Genomic DNA, 15082 nt, shown 5'->3' on the forward strand with positions numbered 1-15082 from the left:
ATAAGTTACATTTATTTACCTGTGTAGTTGATATATGTCTAATGTGATGTGGGTTATGTGGGTTTTAGATTTGTTGTTTTAAGGTTACCTAACATGGTAGAGTCCACACTGATTGACTCAGCTGAGTATAAAATGCTGGCAGATACAAACACATTCAGTTAAAATGTAATAGGACACCATGTGTACCATTTTGCAACTTTGGTGAATAAAGCACGTTTTGGTTGCGCTCTACCAGTGACTCTGTGCTGATTTCCAGCCGCAAATTGGATCAGCCCTTACACCAAGTTTTTTGCCTTTCAAGAGTTTTCCAGCTATAAACAACTACATTGAGGGTGTGGATAGTTAAGCTTAATTGATAAGCACTCCTCTTTTCCTCCTTCATACTTTGGGTTGTTACTTTTAATTACTTTAAACGTCACCAGAATTCAAGAATTCAAATATCTCATAAGTTATATGATTTGGGCTTATGCAAATTATGACACATACAAAGTCATTATTTATTGATAAAGTAGATCAAACAGACCTATCAACATAGAAATGTCTTACTCTGTGACATTGTGGATTATCAGTAACAAACTAGTCTTGCGTAGCCAGACAACTATTCCACAATCTCCGAATGCTATATATGCCAATGTGCCAATGTGTCGTCACCACGGGGGGCGAGGCATTGGGCGTGGCATTGGGCAATGTTAAAGGGGTAGTTCACCCCCAAAATAACTTTTTTTCTATTGATTCCTCACCACCTGGAGCCTTGAATTCATAGATATTTTTTAGTTTTTGTCACATTCCTAAGCCAATAATTTGATTTTAATAAATTTGTCCCCATTGATTCCGGTAGGAGACACAAATGCATTTGTGTCTCCTACCGGAATCAATGGGGACAAATTTATTATAATCAAATAATAAAGGAAGGAATGCGACAAAAACAAAAAAATATCCATGAATTCAAGGCTCCATGGGGTGAGTAATCAATAGAAAACAATTTATTTTGGGGGTGAACTACCCCTTTAAGTCAACCTGGTTTTTACCCCTCAAAGATGTCCGCAGCTACCAAAAGACACTTGTTGACGCCCCCTTCAGGATTTTTGGCACGCTCACCTCCCGAAATCCGAGAGAGGAAGCTGGCACTTCCGTTCACGAAAATATATTTTAAAATATAATTGCATTTGATTTTTTAATTTCCATTTCTGCTTAGCATCAAGCTATATATGCTTAGATGATATTGATTTATATTAGGATAAATTTGCGCGACTGTATAGACGAAACGGAAGTGGATAGGAGGCTTTACATCCGCTTTATATTTTAATCATGATCAGAGCTTCCGAGTACCACTGTATGACAGGAAACATTTGAAAATTATGGGAGGCAACAGTCTGGCCACGCGAGACTAGTAACAAACAGTCAATTTGTGTTCATTAAGGGATACATTACACAAGGGTTGCAAACAAAAAAAACATTTAAACAAAAAATAATATTTCAAGTTTTACAGAGTAACCTCACACCCACCAGAGTGGTCATTGCATTTTGGGCTTGAGCGTTATTCATTGGCATGCAACTTGCTTAAAGGGAAAGACCACTAATTTTCAACATTGAGAAAAAAAAGGATAATTGATTAAGGTCATGTGATCAGTGACATATGCAGGGTGTACTTTTGGCTCCACCCGCTCAGCCAAAAGTACACCCTGTGTATGTCACTGATCACATGACCTCAATCAATTATCCTCAATGAATTTCCGCAAGGACAAATAAAGTATCTATCTATCTATCTATCTATCCAGTTCTAGGCAACATAGAGGGGGGGGGACTTTTTTCTTATTTCCACACAACAGCTCTAAGGTGTATTAAAGACATAGTTCAATGTTGAAAATGAGTGGTCTTCCCCTTTAACACCATAAGCTCAAGCATCTAGTTCTCTATGTGGGGTACAGAACATAAGGATATTACACACATGAGAATAAAGGTATGCAACTGTCAAACGGGCTAAAAAATAAGCATGTGACATATAGTTTATGGATACAATGTACAGACTCAAATATTTGACCAGAAATTTCCTCTAATTCATCCAACACTTCATTGCTAGTATCATCACTTCTTTCTGTCTTAATAGAATAACTCAATGGCTGGATTTTCATAAAACTCGGTGGGAATGATCAGTAGGCTGTAAAGAAAAAGTGAAAGTCCAAACACCGTCTTAATGCTCCCAAAATAATTTATTTATAGAGCGGTAAAAAAAAAACGTTTCGGCCTCTCCGGCCTTCATCAGGTATACTGAACAGTGCCTCAAAATGCAGGTATATATAGGATATAGTGGGCAGAGCTCACATCAGTTTGTGAATGGAGACACCTTTTGGATTGAAAAGGTTAAAGTCACAATCAAGGTCAAAATGACAATCAGTCATATCTCTGGACCAGAGAGATGTAGAGAAGTTAGTCGCCTACTCTTGTACATTAGGAAATTTAGCATAACGTGAACCTGTTGTCAGCACAATGAGGGCCTCTCCATTCTTGGTCTCATCAGTCACAAGCTGGAGGAGGTTTTTGGATACTTCAGAGACCCTAGAAAGAAAACATGTGAGCATCTGTTATTAGTTGTGTCTTAGTTGTGTCCACTAAATTCCTATGCATTTAGAGCAGATTATTAATAATTATTATTATTTTGAAAGATGCTAGTTATACTACGCATGTTGGTTATATGTTATGTTGTTCAGATTGACATACTGTTTGCTTGGCCTCAAAAGAATGTTATTTAGATCAGTGTTTCCCAACCTTTTCTGACCACTTAACACACAAGCCAATCAGTGCCTTCCCAGAGCATGTTTAATTTATAGACCAATCCAATCAAATGAATATGATAAACACAAAATGCACGTCAATTGTAACATAGTATACTTTATGTTCCTATTAATATCACAGTAATAAGCATTTAAAAAAAAACACGATTTTATTTTAACTTTTTTATATCAATGTTATATTATAAATATCGTTAAAATCTTTGTGTTTTGCCAATGATTTGGGGGCCCACTTGCAATACAGTCACGGCCCACAAGTTGGGAATCGGGTGATTTATATAGCATGCATGTTGTTTAGACTGATGCAAGGTTTGTAGTTGTACCTGGTATCCTAGTTAAGTTTTCACTCTATTTACATGACTACAGTAGTAGCATTCATGCCATTTACTCTGATCTTGCACTTCTAAGTTGCTCTGGATAAGAGAATTAACACAAATGAATGTAAGCCTATAATTCAGATCATCCACAAATAATGTCTTTTTATCAAAAGCTGCACATTATAGAGACAAGACAGACAAGGTCTAACGACTTTGATTTGTGTTCTTTACTAAATAATTGGTGTAACAAATTAACCGTTCACTTTTAGATGAAGGGACTTTGAGCCAGATGTTACTAAAGACAAAATAAAAGAGAAACTCACTCTAACATCCCAAACTTTTCCATCAGGTTTTTGGTTACGTCACACAGATGTGAGAATTGCCCACATTGTTCTGTTGAGTGCAATGCGGAGAGGAAATCTGTTTGAATGAAACCGGGGCACATGGCATTGAACCGTACGCCATAGCCTGATATGGTAGAGGCAGCCTAATATGACAGACAAAGACAAAGAGACAGACACACAAGATTACAAGTCAGAATCAGGTTATGTGCTTCGTCTTCAGTTTGTTATATCTCATCAATATCATTGAAAAAAATGTATTTCCGTCTGGTGGTCTATAGCAGGCATCCAAGTCTGATCTGATATTAACCCATTAAGACCTGAGGCCGATTCTACAAAATGTCCTCTAAATCCTAACAGTTTTTTTTAAATGTGTTGCATCAGTGGTTCTCAAACTTTTTCATGTCAAGGACCCCGAAAAATGATAAATATTTGGCCGCGGACCCCATCTCAAAATATTTTGTTCCAGGGACCCCCAGAAGCAAAGATTTGAGTTACAAATGTTCGCTTTAAAAATATATATATTCAATGATTTGCACACATTTTCACGATTTTTCAAAGATAGCAGATCTACAAGCTCGTAGCGCGGCACCGCTTGTATATCTGCTATATTTGAATAGCCAAAGAAATCTGAAATGACACAGATGCGTTCCCGGTCTTAATGGGTTAAAGCAAGCCAAGTTTCTGAAAAACATACCACCACAACCGTATTTCATTTAAATAGTCTAATTTGTCTGATCTCTGATCTGCTACAATGTCCAAGGAGTGGAACCAAAATATCTTTACTCTTATGTAACTGTACATAAGATGTCACAAACATCTTCTTGAACGGTGAATGACCCAGCCTGTTCATTTTCACCACAGACATACATAGGAAGTGGAAATACTTGTGATTTGTTTTCAAAATATGAAGCAGAACAAAGTTGTTGGTTGTTGAAACAATGGTTCAACATCATAATGAATACTTTTTGTAGCTTACCGCCATGGCTCGAGTGAAGCCAACCACTGCATGCTTGGTGGCTGTGTATACTGGTGTGCTTGGTAGAGGACCCAAACCTGTAAGATGGGATATCAAAGAAGAAGGAAAACTCATATGTTATCATGTTTTGTCCCACTATGGTGAAATTGGTCTACACAATCTACATGAAATGGTCACCCTGAAGAATGCAGTTGTATGTAGTACTGGCAATGTTTTTAGGAAGTGGATATTCCTGCAGTATGAAGACATCAGTAAAGTACATTTTATTCAGCCGCCCATGCCCTATCAGAGCATGGACGGCTGAATACAATTTACAGTCCCTGCTTCGGTCCCTGGTTAAATCAGCCATCAAATGGTTATTATATAATTTAATAGTCCTCCTCCACTCCAAAACAATTTTTTTTGTATATTTGAGTCCTCTTGGACCTCTTTGAATGCCCTTTGGTTGAGGGCTACTCTGCACTTCCTCAAAATCTGAGCTGGCTGTGTGACTAATCCCACTAAACAATCATGGTCAAATATACTAATTAGCCGGGGGACCCGATAGTCGAATGGTTTGTGCACACACCACATGGTGTGAAGAGCGCACATGCAGGTCAAAACGTTGTACTGTAGTTTTTTCTTGGAGCGTCGAAGACGGTGTGCAGAATGCTTTCTTCATCTTAGAACATAAGCCTTACCCATTTAAACTCAAAACAAACAATTGTCCTTGTTAAAACTGAACCAATATGTTGTACCTGCCATGGAGGCCGTGTTGATGATGACCCCTCCGTGACCTCCAGTGAGTTTGCTCATGTGTTCCAGGGCTATGTAGGTCCCTCTCACGACCGCATTCTACAAAATATGTATTTATTTATTTCATTTTAGTTTAGATTGCCTTCTGGTTCAACAGCTTTGATAATAAGAAGTTTCATCATGCATCTGCATGTACTGTACAATTGGAAATCTACCTTCTCCAATTGTACAATGCAAGAGCGAATTCGCTTACAGAGAGTCCTGTTTCACTAAAGTGTTACTTTAAGAGGAAAGTTCAAGATGAAGCAAATGTCTCAATCTTGAACTTTCAATTAAAATCAATCATTAATTCCTTTTAATTTCTAAACGTGTGATAGGTAACTCAATTAAAAAATTCCTCTTGGTGGCAGTGCAAGAGTGCAGAAATAATCAGCTATTGCAAGGTGCAGATTGGGTATACATATATATACATTCATATACGAGGGACATGCTTCTAGCTGACTGGGCCACAACATCCTTGGCTAGATAATGTCTGATACACTGTACCTGTGTTGCATGTCCTTCTGCCCTCATATTCCTGTCTCTATAGTCTCTATAAACTAAAACTATTTAAATAAAAAAACTGATTAGAAACTTTCACACATTTCACCGCATGTATTCATTCATTGGGTTAGTCAATACGACATAACTCTGCATGTTTCTAGATACACGTGAGATAGATCTACTGTAGATCTCATTCTAGAAAATTACTGAGAAGTTAAGTTACTTATAGTTACTTAAGTTACACAAATAGTGTTGAAAAAAAACTGAAATTAACTTTTGCTATTATAATAACTATGGTGGGCAATGGCTGATTTAAGTCACACCCTAAGCCAATATGGGGCGAATTGGCTTTATGCACAGCAGCCATTTTGGCAAGAAATTGGACCACTTCTTATAACAGGTGTTACTCTGTTCCATTCTGGTCAAACAGAGTCAGGATGCTGATATGGTGCATGTTGGCTCATTGGACAGGCTCCAATGAGCATGTTAACTAGCTCTGGTCCATAACGCTATGGACCAGAGCTACATGCATGTAGCTCACAGCCTCACACACGACTACAATATGTCATGATCACAATCACTTATAGTTCCGTTTTTTCATGGTCTTACAAGATTTATGGAGATTGTTTTCTCCCAGCTAGCCTCATTCATAATGCCAGCATTGTTGCAGACAATGTCCAATCGTCCAAAAGTGTCCATAGTATTCTGAAAGGCATCTGTATAGATAAAGACAAACAATTAGAAAATGACTGGCTTCTTTTTGGGTTAAATTGGGCTTTTGGCAAAAATACAGTTTAAGCAAGACTCCAGACACCTAAGAAAATAACTGCATAGTTAGCACAATATATATTGAGTTGAGTCATACGGACTATTAAAGAATATTATTTACATCTCTATATTCCAATAGCAATCATTGCTATGTGTGTGTGTTTTTTCAGCAACAGGTTCTACCAGTCTCTCCAGCGCTTAACACAGGGGCGGCCATAGCTTTAGCTGAGTGGTTAGTGAGCCCGCCTAGGGAACCAGCTGGCCCTGGTTGCCCCAGGTTCGATTCCAGGCTATCCCAGCATATGTGCCGATGATATGAAATTTGTCCCTGAGCAAGACTCTTAACCCCAATTGCTCACAGGTTCTCATTGGAAACAAGACCGCAAGGACTTTCATGAACGACCTGTTAAAAGGAATTATCCTTATCCTAGGGGGTTTCAACTGATTGTGAACCAGGGACCACCACCCTGAATAAGAATCAACCATGGGGACCACTGTTGTGTTGGGTGGGGATATGGGCTAAGATTAGTTTTCAGGTAACACTTGATATGCATCCCATATCTATAATGCATTATACACATACTTATAATGCATTATAATCTGCTTTTAACACTGTATAATTATAGTTATAAGAACTCATAAATACTCATGATGCTTTATAACACTGTCACACCAATGGTCCACGGACTACTAGTGGTCCATGGCATAATTAGGTTTACAGGCGGTCCATGGGAATTATTTTTGAATGTAAATACATAAATTGTACCTTTGTTAAATGTATTAAAATAACTAATAATAACTAAATTAACTAATAATACTTCATAAGTCCATCAAATTTAATAAAGTATTTGATTTAATAGGTGTGGTGTTGGGGGAAACGCTATAGGCGTGCATGGGGGGAAAAACTTAAAATTAAATAATAACTTTTAAGGACTTGATATTCGTTGCACAATACTTCCCCTTCTTGAGATGCTAACTCCCTTTTCAGTGGAACTTCTTGACCTCCGATTTCCCATTAACTGACAACATTGACATTGGTCGTCCATGGTCCACTAGTGGTCCATGGCATAATTACAGTTGGTCCATGATGTCTGTCTCTTCTTGGCTATAGTGGTGGACAGGGACAGAGTCCTATATGTCATTTTCTGGCTCGACCTTGCCCTGTACAAATTCTTCAGGTATGCCAGTGTGGAAAATACCACTCTCACAGTGATATGTAGTAAAAGGTCAAATACATTTGGTTTTTGCTCTGTGAATTGTGTCAACTCATCCAGAGCTTTCATACATGCAATACCTTCACGGGTCCATGGACCACCAGTTGAAAACCCCTGGCTTAAGTTAACAGGAAAAATAAATTCAGGTCAGGGTACCAATTGTATCCATCCAGGAGAGAGAACTCATACAGTATACAAGATAAACAAGTGAAATTGGAAGTGATAAGAAAAGCAGAACTACACTCAAATTGAAGCTGATAAATGATCTTTGTAGCAGGGTTCTCTCTCCTTGCATCCTGAGCGGAAACTGTATTTCTGTTTACAAAGAGCCGGAGAGATGGGGAGACCCCTGTACTGAACAAAAACGCTGTAGTATGATTATCGGAATATAAAGCTTTAACAAAAACAAAATACATATTAATAATTGTATTGATAAGTTGGCCAGCGGTAACAAAAGAATATAAATGTGTGCCACAGGCTCTTCACTTCTTGTTCTGCTGTTGATTGATTGATTGATTGATGTAGTTTATTTAGAAAGACATGAGAATAGTACATGACAGTACATAACAGTACATGGAAGTACAAATTCACAATACAAGGTCTACTAAACTGGAAACCCTCATTAAGCATTACGCTTGTTTAAGATGAGAACCCGATGCACACAAATCATGATGAAATATAAGAGGCAGGCAGATATACACACTACTATACAGAATGTCATACAATCAGCTTTCAGGTTACTGGTATGACGAGAGAAAAAAAATAATATATATATATACAAAAGAGGAAAATGAAGGAGGGGGGGGTAGGGGGGGGTAGGTTAAGACTTAGACAGGGGCCATTTTCGAATTGCAGCCTCCTGAAGGTGTATCTTTAGGGCAGTTTTGAAAGTGAGTAGGGTTTTACATTCCTTTACTCCTTTTGGTAGGGCATTCCACATTTTTGATGAATAGCATGAGAACGAGTTCATACCCTTAGTTGAGCCAAATCTGGGTTGAACATGATCAGTGGAGCTGCCTCTGGTGTTATGATCATGGACTTCATTAACATTTTGGAAGTATTTTGACAAATACAGGGGGATCCCAATGTTGTGGTGTATTTTGAAGACCAGGCCCATAGCAAGTTGCTGTACTCTGTCCTCAACCCTAAGCCATCCAATCCTAGCAAAATGAGCAGGGGTTAGATGGGTTCTGTGATTGAGGCCAAGAAGTAGCCTTACAAGTTTGTTTTGGGATGTTTGGAGCCTTGTTTTTAAGGCCTTGGAGGTGTTGTGATACCATGAAGTGCATGCATAATCATAATGACCTTGAATGAGGGCCCCTGCAAGAATCTTCAGAGTATTCTTACTGACTAGGCGATCAATCCTCCACAAATAGCGTGTTGTTCGGTTGACATTTTTGATCACTTTTTCTGCGTTTTTGTTACCAGAGAGGTTTGCCTCCAAGATGGAGCCCAGGTAGGTAATTTCATCCTTTCTTTTGATGACATCATCACCCACTTTGATCGTGAAACTCTCTGCCTTGCTAAGGTTAGGACTGGACCCAAAGAGGATGGATTCAGTTTTACCCAGGTGTAATGAAAGTTTGTTGTCAGAGAGCCAGATGCAGATCTTGTAGTGTTCCCTCTTATAGCCTATATGTGGACATGATAAAACAGGTGAATAATGAATAGGCCTAATGATATAGCCTACCTTTTAGATGTGATTCTGATTCAACATTACAGGACAGGAACAGCGTTTTGTCTGGTCCATACTCTTTATCAAAGTCTGCCTTTAAACTCTGTCCCACCGATTCATCCAGGTCCACAAGAGCGACCTACAATGTAAGTTATGAAAAAGGTATAATAATAATATTAATAACTAGAAAATGTGCTCCTCGGAGCACAAGTCTCCGCCAGCAGACTATAGCAATTATATTATCATAGCAATAACTAATGAGATAGTTGAGATGTTTAAAAAAAGATAGGATGAAAAAAAGAGATCCAAACATTTTTGAAGATTGAGGACACACACACGCACGGACGGGTGATTTGGACTAGAAGATACTGTTCCAATCAAGACTGATTGATCCTGTCTTACCTCGCTTCAAAAACGTAAACGGCTTTTTGAAGTGACACACCTTTTTATTATAGGATTGTATTTCGTCATGCGTCCCTCTAGCCAATCAGAGACATTGATGTCAACATATTGACACGTATTAAGAGTTCGGCTTTGTTGTGGGATCATTTCAACTCTAGTCCTCTTCTACGTTACAATTGTAGATGAGTATGCTTTCTTAGCTTTGGCCTTCTGCGCCTTTGCTTGACCAATGTTAGGTGTTCTCAGAGGGAAACACACACGCACAGACGGGTGACTTGGACTTACTGAAGGTACTGTTCCAATCAAGTCTGATTGATCCTGTTTTACCTCACTTCAAAAAGTAGGGGCTTTTTGAAGTGACACACCTATTTATAGAATTTTATTTCGTCACGCGTCCCTCTAGCCAATCAGAGGCATTGGTGTCAACAAATTGACACGTGTCACGTGGAGCTTGCCCAATGTTAGCTTGGCTAACAATGTTTGCTCACACAAAGCGAAAACATATTCTCCACCTTCGGCGGACTTTATTTATATAGCGACTTTCATGACATAAATGCAGCTCAAAGTGCTTTACAGAGAAAGAAAGAAAAAATGAAAACAAAACACAGAGCAAAAACAAAAAACATTAGAGCAATACCATAAGCTATACCATAAGCATGGGTCTTCAACAGGGGGTCCGAGACCCTTAGGGCTAGGGGTCCTCAAAGTTTCTACAGGGGGGCCATTATTAGCAGAGTGCTGTTAAACACATGAAGCCATCAAAGATGCAGCATGCATGGAGACAACCCATAGTCACAAGAAAAGCCAAGGGAATACTAGCTATAGTGAGCTAGACATGGATCCAAGATGGTCATCTGTCATGATATGACAGTCAGTGGTGTAAAGTACATTTACTCAAGTACAATTTTGAGGTATTTTTACATTACTGGAGTATTTCCAATTTTCAGTACTTTTACTTCTACTCCACTATACATCTCAAAGGTAAATATTGTACTTTTACTTCACTACAATTATTTGAAAACATTAGTTACTAGATACTTTGTAGATTTGTATTATTGTTACAAAACATATATTAACCACTTCAGCCCTATATACATTTTGGCCATTTGAAAATAGCCAATCTACAAGGTCACAATGCGTTGTGATGCGACAAATTGTGAGCTTGTAGATCTGCTATTTTCAAAAGATTTGTATACATTTGAAAACTTGTGGGACATTCTGTTATATTTTTGGTAGGCCTACATTCTAACACCAATACTTTTGTACTTTTACTGAAGTTAATTTTTAATTCTGGACTTTTACTTGTAACAGAGTATTTCTACATTGCAGTATTGGTACTTTTACTGAGGTAAAAACATTTAATACTTTTTTCCACAACTGATATCAGGGCTATTAGTGAGCTAGTCTCAAATCTCTCAATGGTCAACAGACGGTCACAGCGTTGAGACAAAAAAGGCAACAACTCTAGGGTTCATATTGGCATGAAAAAGGTTGATCCCTGCCATTAGGTAATAATGCATCATAACCGCCAGCAGGCTTGGCTACTATCAGTGGAGAAGTGGAAGATACCTGACATTCTAATTTACACCAACTTGCAGTTATATTTCTGGCATTATTGTTTACAAAGTAAAAAGCAATGATAGGGCTATACCCCGCCCCCCCCATACCGCCCCCCCTAAACGGTATCGCTTACAAATAGTCATACAAAATAAAAATGCACTTTCATTAACATTCCTGTTGCAAAGTTTTACCTTGGCACCGTTTTGAAGAAGTACCTCTGAGAAACCTCTTCCTAGCCCACGGGCTGCACCGGTCACAAGAGCGACTTTACCGTCTAAAGCCATGTCAGCGAAGCAGAAGTTACAGCATGAAGCCCGAACAGCGCAAAACTATCTTTGATAAAGTAGCCTAAATAATCCCAGAAACTAGTCTGCACTTGCAGACATTAAACCACTCCCAATTCACTCCCATCCCATTGGAATGTACAACACCCACTCTTGCGCAATAAAGTGCCGTCGGGGACACAAACCAGATGAGGAGGATGCACTCGAAGCTTCTTATCTGATTGGGGCACGAGAGTCGACACCTTTTATGGCAGCCAGTCAGTCAGATAAACGCAGCTTGAGGCAAAAAACACTAAACGTGGTAGGCCTACTGTAGCTCCAATTGGAACCTCTCCCTCCGCTCCGAGATGAGGTTCCACAGCGTCGCGTGCCGGCAGATGACGACACTAGTGAAACATTTCCAATATTGTTGATTGTTACCCTTTCCCGCACATTGTATACAAAAAGTAAAGGTATTCCCCGCTGCTGTCAGATGTTTCAATTTTAGCGGTTGAAAAAATCTAACCGACTGGTTGAAACAAGCGTTTAAATCGTTTTTTTTTGTCAGCCTGTGACATGTTTTCCCAATGCAACCTTAACGGAAGCAGTACTGCGCATGCGGACGGGGGTTGACTGGCCACAGGCTGACTAAATAGGCAATTTAGACGGTTGTCTAAACCCGTCAGTTAGATTTTCTTGACCGCTAAAATGTAAAACATCTGAGAGCAGGATGGAATACCTTTACAATGTGCGGAAAAAGATAAGAATCAACAATAGTGGACAATTTTCACCGGTGTCGTCATCTGCCGGCACCCAACGCTGTGGAACCTCATCTCGGAGCTATACAGCGTAGTGAGAGGTTCCAAATGGGGCACCGCACCAGCATGAACGTGTTTTGGTAGTTTGATGACCCCATGTGGTGACTGTCGGCATATCAAGTCAACTCAATTCAATTCAAAGGAGCTTTTTTTTGGCATGAGAAAACATACGTTTACATTGCCAAAGTAAGTGTCAAAAAATTATAAAAACTGTTAAAAATGGGGAAAGTATACAGTTGGAGGGGTAGCCTACATTGTGTAAACAGAGCTATGTCACATTGCTTCGATATAGCCTACATGTTATAGGCTACAGGGCATAAAGCTTTTTGAGACAAATAGCAGCAATCTTTTGCAGTCACTTTGGGGCAAATAGCAGCATTTTTTTCTCAAAACTATTAATAAAAAAAAAGCCTCAGATTTAAAATGCGTTTTAAGGTAGCAGCTCTGTTTATAATAGTAGGTCCAGTTTTTTATTTCTTTTGTCATACACATACAAATCTGTAACAAGACAAAAAAGATAATATATATATATATACACATTTATATAGGGACACAAATATTAGTAAAGTTACATTCACAAAATCATAGTATAATGTCTTCATGATACACACACACATTTACAGAGTCTAGTCCACCTTCATCAGACCCTGATAGTCTGTCCTCTCTGCCACTCCCTCTGCTGGACCAGTGAGGCACTGCAGGTCTAGTGTTTCTTCCTTGACCACTTCCAGTCAATCCAGTCTCCTTGCCCGGGTGCCCCTAGATTCATGCTCATCCTTCCTGCCAGTGTCAGTCAAGCAGCTCAGATCTCATCAACACAAGTCAGCACATCTGACTGGGGTCAGATGTGCTGTATACCACACAGCACTACCCCAAGAGGAAGATTGGAATCAGGATGGCATACACACTTGCAAGTATATGTTAAGTGGGTGTAGGAGAGTAACAGAATGCAAATGGTCTGGCTCGTCTAGAATCAAACCGTTGAATCGCTGTCAGGCATTAGAGCCCATGTGTTATACGCCCTAACCACTTGGTTATTGGGTCGCACCCATACTTTGGCCATTCGTATTGTGAAGAGACAGCCACAATATGCCACTGGCTGAGTTTAGGGAGAGTCTGGCACCTCGAGGCTATGGGAAAAAGATACAGACAAAGTAAATGGCACAATGAACACCTGGGAGCTGGGACTGCAGCCAGAGCGCACCTGCCTCTTCAGAAGCATGCACTGCTACCAGAGGTGATCAGGCAGAGAATGGTCAGGTCAAGTTAGCCATCTCCTGTTAGTAAACTGTCAATATGTAGTGACAGGGGCAAATTCTGGGCCCTGGGGACAAGGATTCACTGTGGGCCCCCCTATGTTTTTTTTAACTGGGGCCCTAGTAACTCAGTCCCACTTACCCCCCCCCCCTGCAACGCCCCTGTGTAGTGAGAACGCTCATTACAACCAGCACTAATGCTCCAAGTCACAGAGTCTATTTTAAAAGTTAACATGTATAAGATCAGCAAGAGAATGGGGCCACTGATTGATTATACAGTATATTGTGGTTGGGTTACCTTTTAAAGTAGCCGTTAAGGTAAAAAGCTCAAACTTACATGCCTAGTAACTGATGTGCACCTTTGCAAATTCAAAATTTAGGATATGACTGTATTAGGTAGCTCTGAGTTATAAATGTGTAACTCATTGAACGAGAGGAAGTGCAGTGCCTAAAATCCTACTCTGTCAACTGTCTTGATATTGTAATGAAGGAAGAACGTTCTTTGAGTGGATCAGATGCCTTCTTAATTTTAACAATTGATAGGCCACAACCACAACCAATTTTACGATATAACAGCATGATGTTTTGTTATGCTTGTTGACGCACTTCACAACAAGCAAGTATATACAGTAAGTTATGTTAACGTTGTATGATGACGATGAGGTGGGGCCTATATGGTCGGGCCGATGTACAGGAGCCTCCCAGGTTCTATGTCCTCCAATGCGATCAGACTCCGATGCGATCGGATACTCATCTCTGTGCTTGACTATTGCAACTCCTGTCATTTGTTAGGGATCATATTATGTTGCTTGTTGACTAGGGTTCATGCCACTGTTGTTTGTTACTTCATTTGTTACTTTACGCTTACTCTGATCTTGCACATTGTTCTTGATAAGAGTGACAGCTAAATGCCTACATTGTAAATTGATGCGGGCCGGGCATGTTCATGATTGGGAGGCTACGTGGTCCTCTCCTGTCCTGAATCCCAGCTCCAGTGAGAGGCTACCTGGATTTCACCCATGTAGAGGGGATGGTGGAGAAACGCAAAGGCACTCCAAAGTTTGACCAAAAATGCTGCCACGCACCTGGTTCCTGCCACTGCCAATTGGGCTTACCATAAACCTGCTGCTCCTGATCCTGCCAGCAAAGCCTTGATTTGCTGTTCGGATAAGATGAGGTGGTGAATGCGATTTCCTCTTTGGCAAGGAACTCCATGACCACATGGACAGGCATTGCCAGTACGAAGAGGACCGCCACTTTGGCTTCTGTCCGGGGAATAGGGCAAGCCCTGCTTCCCCCTCTGTTCATTCAGTGCGGCTTTGGGAAGTGTGTTATTGTTGATGATGATGTTGTTGTGAAAGAATTTGATAATGTGTCAATCTGTGAACGCACCATTCTGAGAGGATACAATAGCTACAAGAC

General features: G+C 39.8%; 1 protein-coding gene across 1 annotated transcript; it reads right to left on the reverse strand.

Annotated features, from left to right (window-relative positions):
* Window positions 1-943: 943 nt before the first annotated feature.
* LOC308091182 (15-hydroxyprostaglandin dehydrogenase [NAD(+)]) lies at window positions 944-11673 on the reverse strand. The gene is made up of 7 exons (XM_080436607.1): window positions 11515-11673; window positions 9377-9500; window positions 6314-6420; window positions 5164-5260; window positions 4427-4503; window positions 3430-3593; window positions 944-2556 (listed from the first exon to the last, which is right to left on the reverse strand). Exons 1-7 carry the CDS (start codon window positions 11605-11607, stop codon window positions 2436-2438), a joined length of 783 nt encoding a protein of 260 aa, XP_080292733.1. The 5' UTR covers window positions 11608-11673; the 3' UTR covers window positions 944-2435.
* Window positions 11674-15082: the final 3409 nt, after the last annotated feature.

The sequence above is a fragment of the Gymnoscopelus braueri genome (genome assembly GCF_963280865.1).
Source record: "Gymnoscopelus braueri genome assembly, chromosome: 8".
Lineage (NCBI taxonomy): Eukaryota > Metazoa > Chordata > Actinopteri > Myctophiformes > Myctophidae > Gymnoscopelus > Gymnoscopelus braueri.